The sequence below is a fragment of the Hyaena hyaena genome, unplaced genomic scaffold (genome assembly GCF_003009895.1).
Source record: "Hyaena hyaena isolate Hyena2069 unplaced genomic scaffold, ASM300989v1 scaffold_8, whole genome shotgun sequence".
Classification (NCBI taxonomy): domain Eukaryota; kingdom Metazoa; phylum Chordata; class Mammalia; order Carnivora; family Hyaenidae; genus Hyaena; species Hyaena hyaena.
The window spans coordinates 1,978,153-1,996,525 of NW_024080640.1; the positions used below are offsets into that span (position 1 = coordinate 1,978,153).

Below are 18,373 nucleotides of genomic sequence, written 5' to 3' on the forward strand. Positions count from 1 at the left end.
TGGGGAGGCTGGGCCTGGAGCCCCTTGCCCACCGCCCCCAGCCCAGCTCTGACGGGGGCTCTGGGCTCCAGCTCACCACCAGGATAGGGGCCAGCTGCCCAGTGGACAAGGGGCAGAGACAGGATGGCAGAGGTATTGAGACCTCTTGATTTATTCAGGTTATTTAATATACAATGACGCAACTGTGACCCCAAAGTGTGCAAAGTTAAAGCCTCTGACTGCAGCTGAGAGGAGAGGGCAGGAACGGTACACCTGGGGGTGGCGGGGAGCCAGGAATGACAGGTAGCCTCCTCCCCAGGGCCAGGAACAGGGGGAGTGGCCTGAGGAGCAGGGCCCGGGGAGCCTAGGGCCAGGGGAAGGGGGCAGAGACCTCCCTCTGGCCTAGGTCAGGGGCCCAGAAGTGCCACGTGGCTGAGGGGGCAGCAGCCAGGGAAGGGGCCAGAGGCAGGGCCAGGAGAGCACCATATCTGGGGTGGGGTTTGGGGAGGGAGGTGCCCTACAGAAGCCAGGAGGGGCCACCTGCCCCAGGGGTGGGAGCCAGGCCGGAGCAGGCTGCAGCGAGAAAGACCTGAGGCAGGCACAGGGCCTGAGAGCCCAGGCTGGCTAGGCTCAGGGGGACTGAAGGAGGGGGGGCCCCGGGGGGCTCCCAGGGCAGCCGAGCCCCAGGACCAGTCCTGACTCTGCAGGGGAGGGCCAGGAGGGGCCACAGACCCTCAGAGGCTCCCCTCCTCTCTCCCTGGAAAGGAGCTGGGGAATCCGTAGTGCAAATCTATGGACCGCTCAGTTATGGAGGGAGGCTGTGCTCAAAGGGGCACCCTGGGGTGCACCCCCTCCACTGCCCCGGCTTCCACCACCATCCTCAGTACAGCCGCTTCTCGTAACTGTGGGGACAAGGCAAGAAGGGAGCCAAGAGTGGGTGTGTGAACCCTGCTCCCTTCCCAAATCCCCTCGCCATTAGGCCTTGGGCTGCTGGGGTGGCCCCATATGGGAGGCAGGAGGGGGAAAGAGCAGGCCCTGTGCCTGTCTTCCCCAGGCCAAGGCCCCTCAAAGAACCATGCCGGGTCCAGACACAGCCATGCTCCTTCTGGCCACAGCTACAGCTGAGTAGGCCGTCCTCGATGCTGGGGGTGGAGACAGAGCTCAGGACGGCACAGTCCATCCTCCTGGAGCAAGCTCAGAACAAGCTGAACCTCTGCTGCCCATGTCTCTGCCTCACCCCTGCACGCACCGTGGCCCCTGTGGTCCCTGGGTCCAGTCCAAGAGAGGGAAGCCTCAGGCCTGAGGTCAGGGACAGCTCTCGGCACCTCCGCTGGAGGAGGGGCTCCTGTCGGCTGCCCCCCGCACAGTGGTAGCCCTAAGGTCCATGTCCCATGATTATACCCCAGTGCCGCCCTCAACCCAATGCCCCCCGCCCTGGGCCCAGGTCCCACCCACACTGCCCCTGCTCTACTCTACACTTGGCCCCGGGCAGCGCGGTTACTTACACGGCAGAAAGGTATAGCTACAGGAGGATGGGGCAGAAAGAGACACAGGTTAGATGCTGTCTCTGCCTGGGCGGGCAGGCCCTCTCTCAACCAGGGCGGGGATGCATGCCTGCAACTATTGCTGCCAACTAGCACTGCTCCCGCCCACAGTGGCCCCGGCACCAGCCCTGGCGTCTGTCTCTCTGCCCCTTCTCCCCGCCAGAGGGCTCGTGCCCTCTGTCTCCACCAGCCTGCCTGAGGCTGCCACCAGCAAGAGCCCAGCACCACCAGCCCCTGCCACCAGCCACCAAGCTTCTGAGCAAGCAAGGGACTGGGAGCCCGGGAGGGGCTAGCGGCCACATCTCCCATGCCCTGCTCGGGGAGATGCCCGAGGGGAGGGGAGGCGCCGGCCTGCGTGGGGGCTAAAGGTCAGGGTTCAAGGGTGGGCTGTGCCCTGGAGGACAGGGTGACGGGGTCATCCGGCAGCGGCATCCATCCCTAGAGCAGATGGCCCATGGGATCCCTGAAACGCCAGCTTGGCCTCTGCACCACGGCCCCACCTGCCCGACCCAGTGCCAGCCAGCTGGGACAAGGAGTCCCTCCCCCCCACTTACGAGTGCAGGCCATGGACACCACCCTCGATCTGAGCCGACATGGTCCGCTTCTCAAACTTGAGCTCTCCTGAGTACATCATGGACCTGCAGGCAGGCAGGTGGAGCAGGTCAGGGCCACCAACAGGAATGAGAGAGAGAGAGGAAGTAGAGAGGAGCCAGGAGCCTCCCAGGTACTCCCCACCTGTGCCCCACCCCCACCCCCCCAGGTCAGAGCACTCACCGCAGGACCGACAGGCTCCGGGCACCAATATCCTGGCAGCCATGTTGGATACCTGCTATGAGGTAGGGCACGAACTTCTGAATGGAGCCTTTGTCCTGGATGGAGCCTGAGACACCCTGTGCGATCTTCACCTTATCCCCCTCACTGTGTGGAGGGTGAAGAGACTGAGCCAAGCAGCCCATGATTCAGGGGCACCTACCCTACCTCTCAAGGGTACCAGCAGAGGGGATACCACCCAGAAGGCCCCCCACCCCCCGCAAAGTAGCCACTCCCTGGCTACTGCATATAAAAGCATGGGTTCTGAGTCAGATGGCCCAGGTGCTACCCCAGGTCCACTACCTGTCCCCTGTGCCTCTGTTTCCAGAACTATAACATGGAGATTGGGCACCATCTTGGGAAGTCAAAGGTGGTGTGGATGCTTAAGGGCTATGGGCCGATATGCCTGGGGCTAGGGTTCAGAAGCAGGGCACCTGAAGTATCGTTTCTGGCTGCTGCTGCTCTTCTCCATGGCATCCAACGAGCCCATGCCCCGGTACTTCTTGAGCCTCACCCCATCCGAGAAGAAGTACTCGCCAGGGGCCTCCGTGGTGGCAGCGAGCAGGGAGCCCATCATCACTGTGGTGGTCGAGGGTTAGTGCCTCTGCCCTCCTTCTGCCCTCGCCCAGCTCCCCGCCACCCCCCCAGCCCGCCCATTTCCCAGCAGAACCCCTCACCTGTGGAGGCTCCTAGGGCCAGGGCTTTGACCACATGACCCACGGTCTGGATGCCACCATCAGCTATGACCGGCACCCCAAAGCGCCGGGCATACTCAGCCACCTTGTACACAGCAGTGCCCTGGGGCCGACCACAGGCCATCACTGCAGGAGGGCACACAAGTCAGAGGTGCCAGTGGCAGCACAGGAGCCTTGTGCCCTACCTCTGGGGAAAGGGACAGGGTTGGACGATATTTCTGAGGCGTAAGACAGGTGGCAACAAACAACAGGGTAAAATGTCACTTCAGGGACCACTCCACCCATCACAGCACCGTGCAGGATTCTGACGGGGGTGGGGGGTGGTGCTGGGGGGTGGCCAGTACCAGCCTTCAGAGAATAGCGCCCCTACCCCCACCCCCAGACCGGTGCATCCCCAGTATCAACCTCTCTCATTTGCAAAGCCTGTTACTAGGATTTGGTGCTCACAGCCTCCTTATGGATACACTTTGGCTCAGGTCATGATCTCACGGTTCATGGATTTGAGCCCCATGTCGGGCTCTGTGCTGACAGCAAGCCCAGAGCTTGCAGCCTGCTTCTGATTCTGTGTCTCCCTCTCTCTCTGACCCTCCCCTGCTCATGCTGTCTCTCTCTCTCTCAGAAATAAATAAAACACTAAAAAAAAAGAAAGAAAGAAAAATATTAATTGTCCAGAGCCTTGAAGCACAAGGTTTTACATGGGAATTCTAAGGAACTAGCACTTATCTAGGGGTAGAGATAAAGTAGAGAAGAGGCTTCTCCAGAAGTACCTGTTGTTTGTTTTGACCCTGTTGCAACCCAAGATTCAGAACAGTGCCTGACACATAGTAGGTGCTCAATTAATATGTAAGTCACTGAGGAAAGGCCCATGTTTTACTGTAGCTGTCAGCTAAGGTGAAGGATAGAAAACTTAAAGGAGAGGCTCTCTGGGGCAACTGGGTGGCTCAGTCGGTTAAGAGGCTGACTTTAGCTCAGGTCATGCTCTCACAGCTTGTGGGTTCGAGCCCCACGTCAGGCTCTGTGCTGACAGCTTGGAGCCTGGAGCCTGCTTCAGATTCTGTATCTCCCTCTCTCTCTGTACCTCCCCTGCTCACACTCTATCTCTCTCTCTCAAAAAATAAATAAACGCTAAAAAAAATGGTTAAAAAAAAAAAAAGCAGAGGCTCTGAAGACCAAAAGGGGCACTCAGTGTTCTAGAGAAATGACTCTCACTAGAGGGGCCAGATCCATCCCCTCAGGCCAAGCCAGGACCCACAAGTCAGACACCAGGCTCCAAGGAGCACCTGTCACCACACAGGGACACACACCAGGGTCTCACACAGCCCCACTTCATGTTCAGGAGTGCACCCCGCAGAAGGACAGGGATCCCCCCTCCCACTATTGCCACATGGCCATAGCCACGTCTTTACATGTTCAGGGACATGATGTCTCCACATCTTAAGTATCTGCCTTGTCACAAAGCTAGTCCAGACTCTGAGCTGGCTTCCATCAAGCATCTCAGAGAAGTCTTCACACCGGCCTTTGGCCTCCAGGTTGGGCCTCCTTGACCAGAATCTGAGAGGCAGGCCGACACATGCCCCAAACTCACAGTAACCTTATCTAACCCCAGCCCCCCTCCCTCCTGCCCCGTCAGTGGGCCAGACATGGAGATTCTGAGCCCAGGTCAGCCCTGAACCCACCATCCTGGGAAGGGGCCTGGCGTAGCAGGCAGTCATCCTGCATCTGTGCGACAGAGAGTGGGGCCCCAGCGCCTGTGGCAGGGCAGTGGGGTGCTTGTTGGCATCGCTCTCCTGGCACCTACCTTCTTGGGTGATGCAGATGGAACCGCAGCCCATGCCCACACGCAGCCCATCCACACCAGCGTCAATCAGGTTCTTGGCCTGAGCTGCCGTCACCACTGGGGGTGGAGAGGAGGGTTTGGAGGAGCGGGGAAAGAGGAAGAATGTGAGGACGGGATGCCTGGGACCCTGGTCTAGCCCCCCAGGCCAGAGTAACCCAGCCCATTTGTTCAGCCCCCTGTGCCCATGCAGTAGCAACGCTGTCACCTAGGGATGCCAAAGGACGCAGAAGTTACACGGTGAGGGGGTGAGGGCTGGGGGCTGACAGGGGACCCTGCACTCACCATTCCCCCCAATCACCTGGAGGTGGGGGTACTTCTGCTTGATGTAGTGCACCATGGCGATCTGATACACAGAGTTCCCTTGGGAGGAGTCCTGTGAGAAGGGGGACGGGAAAGCTTAGGCCTCGATGGCTAAGAGTCCTCACGGGGGGACGCAGGGATCACGAATGAGAAACCTCCTGAAATTGTATGAAAAACGTTATGAGAAAGCTCTTCCCCCGCCCCCACCGGGGAAAACACTTGACGACTCTCAGCAGACTGAGTCTCAAAGAGGTCTGCTTTCCCCAAAAGGTTGAGCACCACTAGTTCACGGTCTCAGAGCAAAGCCCCATTGTACCCCCTGCGTGGACCAGTCCTCACAGCAAGATGTTGCCTGGGGCTATACCCCACCAACTCACTACCGGATGAAATTGCTTAATTTCTTCAACCCTGGCTTCTTCGTCTGACAACGAGACCTGGTATACCTCAGGGAGCTGTCGTGGGGTTAACTGAACTCATCTACGTCCAGGTCTTACAGCATCTAGCAAGTGGGAGGTTCTCAAAGAATGGGAGCTCGAGGTATTAGGGTCAGTTTACGAGTGCACGGGGGCCCTCAGAGGGCGCCACAGTTTGCTCTGAGCTGTGGGAGTACCAGTGACCCTCCTGATTCCGATTCTGAGCTTAGAGGCAAACCTGAGTCTTCATACGCTTCTACTCTACTAAACCACCTGTGCCAGGGCAGCGCCCGTACCAGTACTATCACATCGGCGCCTGCTTGGGTGAGCAAGTCCAGGCGGTATTTGTCATCCTCGCGGGTGCCCACGGCGGCCCCGCACAGCAGCTGCTTGTGGGCATCCTTGGAGGCCAGAGGGTAATCCCTGTTCTTCTTCAGGTCAGTACGGGCAATGATGGCCACTAGCTCATCACGATCATTGACGATGGGCAGCTTCCCTGACAAGGAATGCAGAGGTTCAGGTGAAGGAGCAGGCCTCTCCCCAGCTGAGGGGGGAGTGGGGCACAGGGAGGTTGAAAAACAGACCAGGCTACAGAGTCCACTGAAGTACCCAAACCAGCCACTAGGGGACAGCACCCGCTCAGGAAATGCTCTTAGGGACCTGGACCTCCTCCCAAGGAACAGGAAGCAAAGAAACCTCGAAGCCAAGTAGGTTCCGGAGCTCTTCCTGCCCTGTGGCCTAACCAGGCTGGGTGGGTGGCCCCTGAACACTGGCAGCCTTTCACCTGCTAGGCCACAGGCCACAGTGGTCGAAAACTCCTAACCAGGACACGAATGGGAGGCTGTCCTGCAAGGAGGAAAATGTGCCCTCCCCAGTACCGCCCCTAAGAAACAATCCAGTATGAGCCATAGAAGCATTTTCCAGTGTCTCCCAAAAGACCCTAAGGAATATTATGTCAGCAGCCCCAGCGTCAAATAAATTTAATTGCAGGACTTCTCAGGGCCTTTAATAAGCCAACACACAATCTTGTATGGACTATGGGGGTTAGAAAGTAGCATGGTTCAGACTTTTTTGGGTGTGTGCTGAGCATCTCACAGGACTGGCTACTTGGGGAGACATCCTGTGAAGATGCTGAATAAGGGACAGGTTTTCCTAAGCCAGGAAAGGGACCTCAGGATTCATGCTCCAGGCTGGGATTATCTGAACCTTCCCCCAAGGCCCAGTCTGGTTGCTGGGACAACGCGCCAAGCTCTAAAGAAGCAGGGGGGGCCTGGGGTACAGGGAGCAAGGTCTTGAGCTTTCTGCCTGCTCCCAGGTACCTTTCTTGCTGCGCTGCAGGATCTCATTTGCCTCTTTCAATGTCACACCCGCCAGAGCCACCACCAGCTCATTCCGCGTAGTCATCACCTGTGTAGCAGGAACATTTGCCTGCAGGTTGGCAGGTGAGAGAGAAGGGAGCCAGGCCTCCCTCTGCTCCCTGGTCACAGGAACCGGTGTGAGGCCCCAGGACGTGAGCTTCTCCCTCTATCCAGCCACACTCTCCCTGCCCTGGAGGTACCTCACTGAGGAGGGTGGTGTGGTCCTTCTTGGCAAGGAAGTCAATGTCCCGGGAGGTTACGATGCCCACCAGCTTGCTGCCCATGGCGCCTGTCTCGGTGATGGGGATGCCAGAAAAGCCATGCCGGATCTTGGCCTCCAACACATCGCCCACAGTATGCGAGGGGCTTAGAACTACGGGGTCCGTGATGAAGCCCTGTTCAAACTTCTGTGGGCAGAGACAGGGGAAGGAAGAGGCTGGAAGAGGTCTGGAGGTGGTGTGTGGCCAGGAGAAGCCAGGGCGGTGGGGAGGTGAGGGCTGGGCCCTATGTCCCCATCGTGAAGAGCAGACAAGACCCCACCGCAGTCAGCCAGGGGGTGTGCCAGCCTGTAGGGCTGGCAAGGGAGGGCAGGAGGATGTGGCCAGGTCGCATCTTCTTTCTGGGGACAGGCCTGGTACTTGCCTTGACCTTCCGCACCTCATTGGCCTGGAACTCCGGGGTGCAGTTGTAGTGAATGAAACCAATACCACCCATCAGCTGGGGGTGGAAGAGAAGCATGATCAGAGCCAGGGGCCAACACTCTCACTCTGTCAACCTCACCTCTGAACCCAGCCCACCCCATTCAGTGCCTCCCCCAAGGTGGGGTCCCCACCCAGGTGTCTGACTCACAGCCATCGCAATGGCCATGTCAGCTTCTGTCACAGTGTCCATTGGGGAGGAGATCAGCGGTGTCTTTAGGGTGATCTTCCGGGTCAGGGCTGAAGTCAGGTCCTGGAAATAGAGGCAGAGTCTATGTGAAGAGTTTTACCATTCACTCAACAAACATTTATTGAGCTCCTGCGGGTACCCAGCCTCAGGACAGGCCTGTAGCTATAGAACTGAACAAAGCAGGTGAGGTCCCTGCTATCCCTCCTAGACATTATATTCTACTTGGAAAGAAAGGTGACAAACGTGAAAAACACATATGAGATTATTTCAGTCAGGATAAAGGCCCCAAAGAAAGACAACAAAGCAAAGTGACCACAGGAAGAAGGATGTGGTGGTCAAAGCCTCTTAGGATGTGTGAAAGTGAAAACCGATCAAAGTCTGAGGGACTGTCGTTGCAGGCAGGAGGAGCTACGTGTGACATCTGAGGTGTATTTAAGAAAGAAAAAAGCAGGGGCACCTGGGTGGCTTAGTCGGTTAAGCGTCCAACTTTCGCTTAGGTCATGATCTCGCGGTTCGTGGGTTCGAGCCCTGCGTCGGGCTCTGTGCTGACTGCCAGCTCAGAGCCTGGAGCCTGTTTCAGAGTCTGTGACTCCCTCTCTCTGACCCTCCCCTGCTCACGCTGTCTTTCTCTCTCTGCTAGAAATAAATAAAACATTTAAAAAAAAAAGAAAGAAAGAAAGAAAAAAGCTAGTGCAGTAGGGAGAAAAGGGAAGGGCAGGAGCTGAGAGGCAGGCCAGGGTGGGGAGGGGGAGGTAAGGATGTGAAGCCTTGAAGGCCACAGAGAGGAGCTTAGATTTGACTCTGTGAAGAGAAGCCACTGGTGCAGGGGGTAGGGAGGTCTCAGGCAGAGGAGAGACGTGATCTGATTTACGTTTTAAAGAGGTCACTTAGGCTCCAATGTGGAAAGTGGACTCTATGTGATGAGGTCAGAGATGGGGAGGCCACCGAGAAGGCTGGTGGACAGGGCCAGGCAGAGGCTGTGACTAGGAGAAGGCAGGGTAAGAAGTCTATAAGGCATCCAGAAAAGTAAGTGACTAAGGGTCTGCCACTCAGGGAGAGATCAGGGCTGCAAATACACATTTGGGAAGATTCAGGCCAACAGCTCGTGGATTCTAGGCCGCACTGTACTCACAGAGTTCGGTATAAAATTTTTGGAGATTCATAGGCCCCTGAAGTCCATCCACAGATCCTGGTTCAGAATCACGCCCCTGTAGTCTAGAAAACTCCCCTATCTCCTCCTTCCCCCACTGTACCACAGGGGAAGAGCCACAGCCTTCCTGACACAGGATGCAGGATGGGGAGACCCTCAATGGCCAGTGGGGGGACTTTTCCATCCCCTTTTTCCTCGTACTCTGCTCAGGTCTGGCACAAAGCCAGAGAGCTTGGGAAACTTTGTGAAACTGAACAGCTGAACCAAGACTTCCTGGTTGCTGTCATAAGAGACGTATTCAGAATAGCCCGAATTTCCCCCTAAAACTCCATCTGCATCAGCCCTGGCAACCAGGCTGGGCGTGAGTTTCCCCAACATAAAAGCTATCCAGGCACACTTAGGCCCTCTGGTCTTTCATAAGAATCAGACCTGAATAAATATCAATAACAACAACAAAGGAAACTATTTTCTCAATGCGCACAAGTCCGTCGTAGAATAATCTAACTTTTCCACAAAACGGCTTCTACTCATCAACACGTAACCCTTGGCTTCTACGGTCTTGTCATATATTAACCATGTAAAGGACCTTGTTCATTCACTTGGCTCATCCCTGAGCCCACCTCCAATAAAGCAAGGCACTGTGTGTCCTTGTATTTGTCCAACAACTAATTCTCTCAAGTTCTCTTGCCAATTCCTGTGCATTACGGATCCACAAACAAGTCTGTCCACCTCTTCCAAAGTCGCCATAATTTTACTCGCTTCTGTCATGTCCTTGCTCAGCATTTCAGACAAAGTCCAATCCTTCCCATCTATGCCGCCACACCCACGCCCATCTTCTTTTGGGCCTTCCGAAACCTCGCCGCAGGCGCTGTCAGGGACAGCTCTCCCGGCCTGTGCCCAGCCCACCACTCAGCGTACCCCTGCATCCCCCCAGCTGCCTCTGCCCCATTAGACACAACCCACCGCACTGTGCCAGTTTCTCTGGCACCAATAAAGGCTCCATTCCCAAGAAAAGTCTCCCCCACACCTTGCCCTTGAGCACGAAATCAGCCTCTTCTACCACATACATAGCCCCTCTGCCCCGGGTCAGCAGAAGAGGTACTCACCACCTCATCAGCTATGAAGTCGATGAATCCTGGGAGAATCAGGAAGTCGCTGTGAAGACAGAAAAGCGAGTGTTACTGGGTGGGGAGGGGTACTCGCAAGGGCCGGGGCCTGCCATGCCAGGGGCAGAGACTGGGGCCCTCTGATCCCTGCTGTTCTCTGGTCAGGGCTGAAGCACCCTCAGGTCCCCCACTAGCATCTTGCTGACTCCAGCCTGGACACCTAGAGCCAAAGCCAGCAGGACGTCTGTGGACCTGGGGTGCCACCAAGGCAGTTGGCCCCAAATGTCTATTGCCTTCAGGGCTAAGAGCTCATCAAGGGGCATAGGAGTTCCGGTAATGACACACATAGCAGATACAGTGCCTGCCCTTGAATCCTTCTGTTTTGAAGGGGGGAGACAGCGAGTAAACATGGAATGAACTGACAACAGTTTAGTAGTGCAGCATGGCACGAACACCACAGAGCAGGGGACACGCGGCACAGCCCAGAGCCAGGGCTGCTGAGTCACACAGGGTTCAGGGCAGTGTGGCGGGACCCCAGGGGTCTGAGCGTGAGGCACGTTCGGACAGAGCAGGCACTCCACTCCAGCTGAGCTGGAGCAACCGACAGACGTAGCCTGGGATGGGAAAGGGGAAGTAGGGGGCTTGCGGTCGTTAGGACCAGGACGCTGGGGCCCTGCTGCCAACACTAGGGTGGGCCGTGGTCACAGCTCACCCCGGAAGGGGAGCACAGGCCTGCACGGGTCTGGCAAGGTACCACGCCATAGCCCCGGGGCCCCATGGGCTCAGTCTGCCTGAAGTCCCAGGGCCCTGACAGACACACCCAAAAGCAAACGTTCCACACTTCAGGAACACTCCTAACGGGACTAAGCAACGCAGAAGGCCCCCCACTGCAGGAATGAAGAGCTAGAGGGTGGATGGGAGGGGTGGGGTCTTTAATCTGCCCCAGACCTGGAGAAACTCCTAGAATTTCTCTAGGGAGTTTTCCCAGAAGACTCCAGTGAACGACATGTCAAAGAGATATTTTCTCCCCCTTCATCCAAGACCACCAAACAAATAAAGGCCCTTAACTGCCCCTGCCCCTTGGCAGCCTTTCTGTCGAGGGAAGAGGCCTCTGTGGCTCACTGAAAGGCAGGAGAAGAAACACGGGAGGCAAGGGCCCTTGACATTTACTAAGTATTATACACATCCCTCACCTGGCCCACGCCCCAGCCAGACAGGCAAGAGGGGCCACTGAGGAGTGACTGGGAATCCTGGTGTCTAGGGAAAGTGCCTGCCAAGCAGGGACGCTTATAGGCAAAGGCAGGGACTGGCAGGAGCCAGGGCAGGGATGCTTTCAGGTCACAGGTATCCCCCCTCCTCCCAGTCCCAGGTTCTGATGCTCTTTCCTGGCATGGACACAGTCCTGCAGCCAGGAGGGCAGCTAGTGCCAGGCCTGCAGCCTGCAGGACAACTGGCCCAGAGCCCAAGGAAAAGCGAACTAAGCCAGGGGCTAACAGAGAGGTCTCACCCTCCTCCAAAATCCCATGTGGGGTGGGCTTGGGGTGGTAGTCACAGAATACTCCTGTCCAGGGGGGCACTAGTGCTAACCTGTGGGCAGGCAAGGGTACAAGTGGAAGGCTGGATGGTCCGTGGGAACAAGGAGCCATCCCAACGGCTCAGCTGGGCCTGTCCTGGAGGCAACACCCAGGAGAGGTGACTTAGCTGGACTCCAGGGTCCCTTCTGCCCTTATGTGACGCTGGGAGTGAGAGGGTGTCCTGGACCAAGGTCTGGAAAAAGTCTCTCCGTAACTCCCCCATCTCCAGTTCCCACAAGCCCCAAGGCCCCTCCATGGGGCCAAGATGCCCAAGAGAGGAGGAAGGGGGCAGACCGTACCCGGATCTGGCCATGAACGGGGCAAAGCACCGAGGGCCCGCGATGTCGCTATGCCACGTCCGTCTGCTCTCAGCGCGGGCCTCCTTCCTTCCCTTGCCCAGCCCCCTCCCCCCCCTTCAGTCAGTCACTCGAAACGGGCCGGAGGACCCGGGCGTCACCGAGGGGGAAACCGTGCACGTGTGGCGCCAGGGCCTGGGGATCGAGGCGCGTTGGTGAGTGCACCGAGGTGGGGCGAGGCCCCAGGGGCTTACTTGTAGGTGAGGCCGTCGGCGTTGGCGAAGAGCTGCTGCGCGGTGAGCCCATCCTCGGGCACGTAGCCGGTGCCGCCGCTGATCAGGTAGTCCGCCATGCTGCCGGGAGACACCGCGACCCGACATAAACACCCGCGCGGGCCGCCCCGCTGCTGTTGCTGCTTTCGCTGCTGTCGCCGCCGCCGCCGCTGCTGCTGACGCCGCGCCGCGGCCACGCTGCCGCCGCGGGCCAGGCGGGCCGGGGGCGGGGGCTGCGGCAGCGGCAAGGCGGGCCCGGGGCGCCGCCCTCTCCTCCCGCCCCTCCCCCGGGAGACCGCCGCCTCCGCCCCGCGCCGCACAAAGGCCCAGCGGAGCCTGGCCCAGCCGCCGCCGCCGCCCGCAGTGGCACAGCGGCCCCGCGTACCGGGCGGGGGAGGGAGTGCGCATCCAACCGGGGAGGAGACTGAACCAGGCCGGGACACGCCCCCTCCACCAGTTTTCGTCCCGCCTCCTAGGACCCCCGCAGCGGCCCCCCCCCCCCCCCCCCCCCCCGGGTTTGCTCCCAACCTGGGTGGCCGCAACCTGCTTCTCGCCCTCCCCCTAACCCCTCCAGCCTTCTGGCCCTCGCTGCCTCGCTAACTTGAGTCTCTCTCCGTCCTACTCCCCACCCCCAGGGTACCTCTAACACGGTTTGCCTTTACCCAAGACCAAGGCTCTGATCAGGGCTTGGAGCCCTGAGGAACTGGTTTGGGCTCACAGCTCCCTAACACACAGGAGTTTGTGGTGGTGCCCTCCTGGCAGTGTGGGTTCCCATCTCCCCCAGCATCATTCCAAGGGGGCGGGCATTCTTAACAATGACATTCCCTGACCTTTGGGCGGCCTTGAAGCCCTCTGCAGTTTACATGGCATTTTTCATAAATGATCACATTTACTCTCCAATCCATTAACTGACAATTATTAGGGATTCCCACTTTACAGAGGCAAAACCTTTAGTTCAGAAAGAAAGGGACGATGGGTACTGCCTCTGATCCCTGCCGGGTGCCTCAGCCTGGCATCTGTATCCCCAGCTCAGAAAGTGGTGTGCATATCAGGGTTTTAAGCCCAGAGAACAAAGTTTATTTGGGAGGGTAGAGTGGTGGGGAAGGTGAGGGAGGATCATAGGCCTGGCTTAGGTAAGTATGCACACAAATTAGGACAGAGGTTATGGAAGTTTGGAGGATTTCCCAAAGCAGAAGTTTGGTGGCCCTGTGGGCCCAGCAAGACCCAGATTTCTACTTGGGGGCACTAAGATTTGGTAGCAAATTGACTCACATGGGAGAGGTCGGGTGGCAGGGGGGCAGACCCTTTGACCAGAACTGCTAATGCTACTCCCTGACCAAAAGCTAGAGAGCAGACCCCCAACCCACATTCCAGGGTGTCCTTCCTCCTCCTCCTGTGGTCGCCCGCTGCAACTTACTTCTAGGTAAGGGAAGAGAAAGGCAAGGCAGGGACACAGTCCTCCCCCTGGCAAGGTGGCTGTCTGTGGTGCTCCCTCCCTCCCTCCCCATCCCTGGGAGGCTGGATTTGTTTACCTCTCCACGGTTTGGTGGCAGCCAGGCCCAGGGGAGGCTCCCTGGGACGCCCAGCCTCCCCCAGTGACACCCCCGGGACCCTGCCAGGAAAATACAGACTGTTCCATCTGTGTGCAGAGGAGAGGGGGACTGTCCCACAAAGCTAGGGCGACCAGGCCCATGAGGCTAGTGCTGAAGGAGACTCGCAGATTCCGGTGTCCTGCTTCCTCTTACTGTGAGGGATGAAGACATCAGACCCCTACCCACCCCCCAAGATTCCCTGCCCACCTGCGGAGCCCTGAGGAGGGCTCCTGATAGGGACTTCTGAAGGCGCTCTGGCCCTGGAAAGGAGGGAGTGGGCCCACCAGAGTTCTCTGCTGAGTGTGCGTTGGAGCCAGCTTGCGGAGAAGCCTCCTCTGGCTCCTCAGCCCTCACGGACTCAGCCTGAGAGCCCATGCCCTTAGGGGCACAACACTAGGACCTCGCTAGGACCTCTCATTGGCCATCTGGAGGCAGAGCAGTGAGACAGGTGAAAGAAAGGACCCTGGCCATTCAAAGCTCTCTGGGTCATTTTTCTCGCTGTAGGACAGGGCTGTAATGGCATTGCAGCAGAGCACAGCTTCCCCTGCGGTCTCTCTAGATCTCTAAGGGTCCTGCCCTGGGGCACTATGGTCTACAGCAAGGGTCAGGAATGGGTAGGTACTACTCAGGAGTCCACCAGAGCTGGGGCCCAGGACAGCAGGTGGATTCTGCCATCTCAGATGACCTTAATGTGACATCTGCCCCAGCCTAGAACTTGGCCCCAGGGGAGGAGGCTGCCAGGCTGAGTTATGAGGAGGGTCATTTTCCCAGTGACGACAGACGGTATGGTCCTCCTCTTCTGCTGCCTCACCCCGGCACCCCCCCCCCCACTCCCCCACCGCCATGACCTGTGTCAGGACTCCTCATTACTCTAAGCTGCTGGGCTCAGCCCTGGGTTAGGCTGTCCTTTTCCAGAGATGTTAATCCATCCCCGTGGCTTTCCTCCTCCCTCTTCCTGATCTTCCCCAGCTGCTTCCTCCATGGGGAGGAGACACCGAGGCAACCAGTGGGCCTCCTCAGCCTGAGGAAGGGCTGTTGGTCCCTGAGGCTCCCCACCTAGCAGCTGTGAGGCCAGGAGAGCAGAGGAGCAGGCCTAAGCCCCTTCTTCAGGGTAGTGGGGAGACAGTGCCCAGGCTGGGAGCCTGGAGGCCTCTGTCTGGTCCAGGGCTGTTTGAAGGGACAAGATTTCAAAACAATTTTGAGGGAAGGGTGGAGATGAGGAGAAGAGGTAACAACAATAACGTTATAGCACTGTTGAGCTGGGACAGGGGACATGGCTTGGTCAAGTTCAAGCCAGAGAACAATAACACTGGCCTCAAACCCAGGACCCAGGATTTCTCATCCAACCCTGCCCGCCCTCTTCCCAGAGCTCTAAGCCAGTGATAGCAGACGGAGGTCTAGCCGCCAGGTTTGGAATCTCATTACACCACCTGGCTGGGGCTCAGGTTTTCCACAGGTTCTTCGGAGACTGGTGGGGGATGGGGATGGCCCCTTTGTGCACAAGTACAATCTGGAGAAGGAATGCTCCTTCGTGGCCCCAGTCTGGGCTCTGAAATGATACTTTTGCAATACCTGCTCAAACCAAGGCACTGCCTCCATCGAGTCCCAAAGTGCCCCAGCCGGCTCCCTCAACCTTGTCTGGCCTCTCGCTATCGCCCTGGACCCTGCACCTGAGGAGCTGGATTTCCTGGATGGGAGGAAGGATAAGGCTGCCTGAACCCGAGTCAATTCTGGAGAGGCAGCCTGTGAGGGCAGGAGGGGTGGGGCTTCACCCAGCAGCCCCTTAAGCCCTTAAAAGTTCTTACATAAGCCGCCAGCCCCTGTGCAGAGCTGCAAGACTAATTCCCCCAGACCACCCCCCCCAAACCCAGCTTCCCCAGGTCACCTCAGGCTGCTGAGCACCAACAGATGGGGCAGAGAAAGAAGTGCAAATCCTCTGGACCGGAAGGACAGTGAGATTGCGTTTCAAACTGTGATACAATCCAGAGATTAACCACTGTCTCCTTTTCAGCCAGCCCCCTGGGGCCCAGCTCAACACCCTCACTCTTCCTCCAGTGAAACTTACAGACCCCAGCAGGCTAAGGGCAGGAGGGGGTCCTGAATCTTAGAAGGAACCCTGAGGCGAGCTGCACTGGCAACCTCATCAGACCTCAGCGAATGGCGAGGAGGGACAGTGTCCTCGCTCGGCTCTGAGGAAGCATCCATCTGGACATCTACACCTGCCAGTAAGACTCTGGAGAGAGCTCTAGGAGGAAACAACTAAAGAAGGAGTAAACAATGCTGGACAGGACTCCAACAAGCACTGTTTGAACCCCAGGAGTTGGAGCCATTTGGACCAGGTATCGTCGGGTGGTGTAGTCGAGGTCCGATACAGAGCTAAGATTTTACGGAGCGTTTTCCTGACCTGCTCCCATATTGCAGCTCAGCACCGAACCCTTTGCACTGCTCCTGCCCGCAGCCCCCAACCAGAGCAAGGTGCGTGGCGTCGGAACCCGATTTCAGGAAGTTAGGAGTTGAGGCGGTTAGAGGGCAAGGGTGCTGGGGCCTGCTCCTCCCCTCCCCGGCAGCGTCGCCGAGTTCCCGGAGCCGCCGCGCCCGCCCCGGACGCGCCCCGCGCGCTCTGCCCTGGGCGTCACCTCTCGGGCTCGTAGCCGGCCTGAAGCAGACGGGCGCTGTACCGCTGCGCCGCCGTCTCATGTCCCGGGTGTTGCCGGGCTCCGGGCTCCGGAACAGCGGCGGCTTCGCCTCCCTGTAGCGGCAGCAGGACTGGCCCGGACCCCGCTAGAGGAGCTAGCGGTCCCTCCATGCGGAGGCCGCTGCTCCGGGCGGGCGGGAGCCTCTCCGCTAGGAGGTTCCCCGGGCCCCCGCTGGGGAGTGAGCACTGCCTAGGCGGGTGCCGGGGAGGGGACTGGGCCTCAGGGGGTGGGGCCTGAGAGCCGGGGGCGGTGCTTGAGTGCCGGGGGTGGGGCATCTAGGGAGAGGGAGGTTCGGCCCTGCCAAGGTGTTCAGACTCTGCCGGTGTCCCCCGTCCTGGGATCGGTGAGGGGATGCCGGAAGATGGCCGTGGAACTGCAAAGGAACCCGCCCCCACTATCACTTTCCCCGCCGTCTGGACCTTCCAGGTTCTCCTGGGCGCCCTCTAAAAAAACCAGAAGAGCAAAGAAGCCGAGCATCTCCAAAAACCAATGGAATGGTCCTTTAGGGTGCCTCCTACCGGCCACCCGCAGACCTACCTCAATTAGGACAAGATAGATGGGGGAGATGATCCAGCTCCGTTTGTCTACTGCCCTCTTTACCTATTCAACAGACTCCCTTACACTGGAGGAAAATAGGTTTTCCTCAGTTCTTAACTGCCACTACTTGAGGAAGGAACAGATTAGGCGGCAGTCTCCTTAAGGAAAGGAGCCTTGTCTGCCCTCGTTTGGGGTATCCCATAACCAGGGAGTAGGGCTCACCACACAGGTGTTCAAACTTGCTCATTTGCTGACTAGAAAACATAACTTTTCTTATTTCACCGTTGTTCTTATTCTTGTCAACAATGATCAAGCATCTAGCAAAGATGACAAAGAAGCGTCCTTGCCCTCAGGCAATTTCTTGGGGAGAAAGAGTAGATAGAAAATAAACACTTGACAACTCTTATACCATATACTTAAAAAAAAAAAATCTGACAATCTGAGGGAGCAAATGGTAAACACTGAATGCCTGGGGGTGTTAAGACGTATTTCAAGAAGGCAGAGTTATGGATCAGACTTTTCAGCAACTATTTCACAAAGGAAATTGAATTTATGCAGTGGTAGGATATTTCATTTTATCCTGCCTGGTATCTTTTCCTATACATGTACACATCCACTCCCCAGATTTAGGATTATAACGCAGTTTCTCTGACTCTTGACCACACATGAAATCCTGTTACCATAAATGCCATTACAGACAATATTTTTTTTTTACATTTTAATGTTTATTTTTTAGAGAGAGAGAGAGAGACAGAATCAAAGCAGGCTCCAGGCTCTGAGCTGTCAGCACAGAGCCTGATGCAGGGCTCAAATTCACAGAGCGCAAGATCATGACCTGAACCCAAGTTGGACACTCAACCGACTGAGCCACTCAGGCGCCCTGACAATATTTTTGCTATTGACTGTTTGTGTCCCCTCAAAAGTTGTATATTGAAACCTAATCCCCATTGTGATGGTATTTGGAGGTAGGACCTTTGGGAGGTGATTAGATCACAGGATTAATGCCCTTATAAAATAGGCCCCAGGGGCACCTGGGTTGCTCAGTCGGTTAAGCGTCCAACTTCAACTTCCACTCAGGTCATGATCTCGTGGTTCATAGGTTTGAGTCCCGCGTGGAGCTCTGTGCTGACAGCTCAGAGCCTGGACCCTACTACAGATTCTGTCTCCCTCTCTCTCTGCCCCTCCCCCACTCGTGCTCTGTCTCTCAAAAAATGAATAAACATTAAAAAATTTTTAATAAAATAAAAAAGACCCCAAAAAGCTCCTCCACCCCTTCCTCCTTGAAAGGACACAGCATCTATGAGCCAAGAAACAAACTCTCACCAG

At 57.3% G+C, this 18,373-nt stretch overlaps 1 protein-coding gene across 3 annotated transcripts; it reads right to left on the reverse strand.

The window, feature by feature from the left end:
• Window positions 1-126: 126 nt before the first annotated feature.
• Window positions 127-16,696, reverse strand: IMPDH1 (inosine monophosphate dehydrogenase 1). 3 transcript variants are annotated; one of them, XM_039242732.1, is made up of 16 exons: window positions 16,451-16,695; window positions 12,205-12,303; window positions 10,081-10,129; window positions 7,786-7,887; window positions 7,579-7,653; window positions 7,137-7,343; window positions 6,898-6,985; window positions 5,875-6,074; window positions 5,148-5,238; window positions 4,827-4,922; window positions 3,011-3,154; window positions 2,768-2,912; window positions 2,298-2,441; window positions 2,078-2,161; window positions 1,485-1,501; window positions 127-881 (listed from the first exon to the last, which is right to left on the reverse strand). In XM_039242732.1, exons 1-16 carry the CDS (start codon window positions 16,618-16,620, stop codon window positions 781-783), a joined length of 1,812 nt encoding a protein of 603 aa, XP_039098663.1. In that variant the 5' UTR covers window positions 16,621-16,695; the 3' UTR covers window positions 127-780. The 3 variants fall into 3 exon arrangements, with proteins under 3 accessions (XP_039098663.1, XP_039098672.1, XP_039098683.1); XM_039242741.1 differs by lacking the exon at window positions 1,485-1,501 and having other exon boundaries at window positions 16,451-16,696; XM_039242752.1 differs by lacking the exons at window positions 12,205-12,303; window positions 16,451-16,695 and adding an exon at window positions 11,668-11,756.
• Between the last annotated feature and the right edge of the window lie 1,677 nt (window positions 16,697-18,373).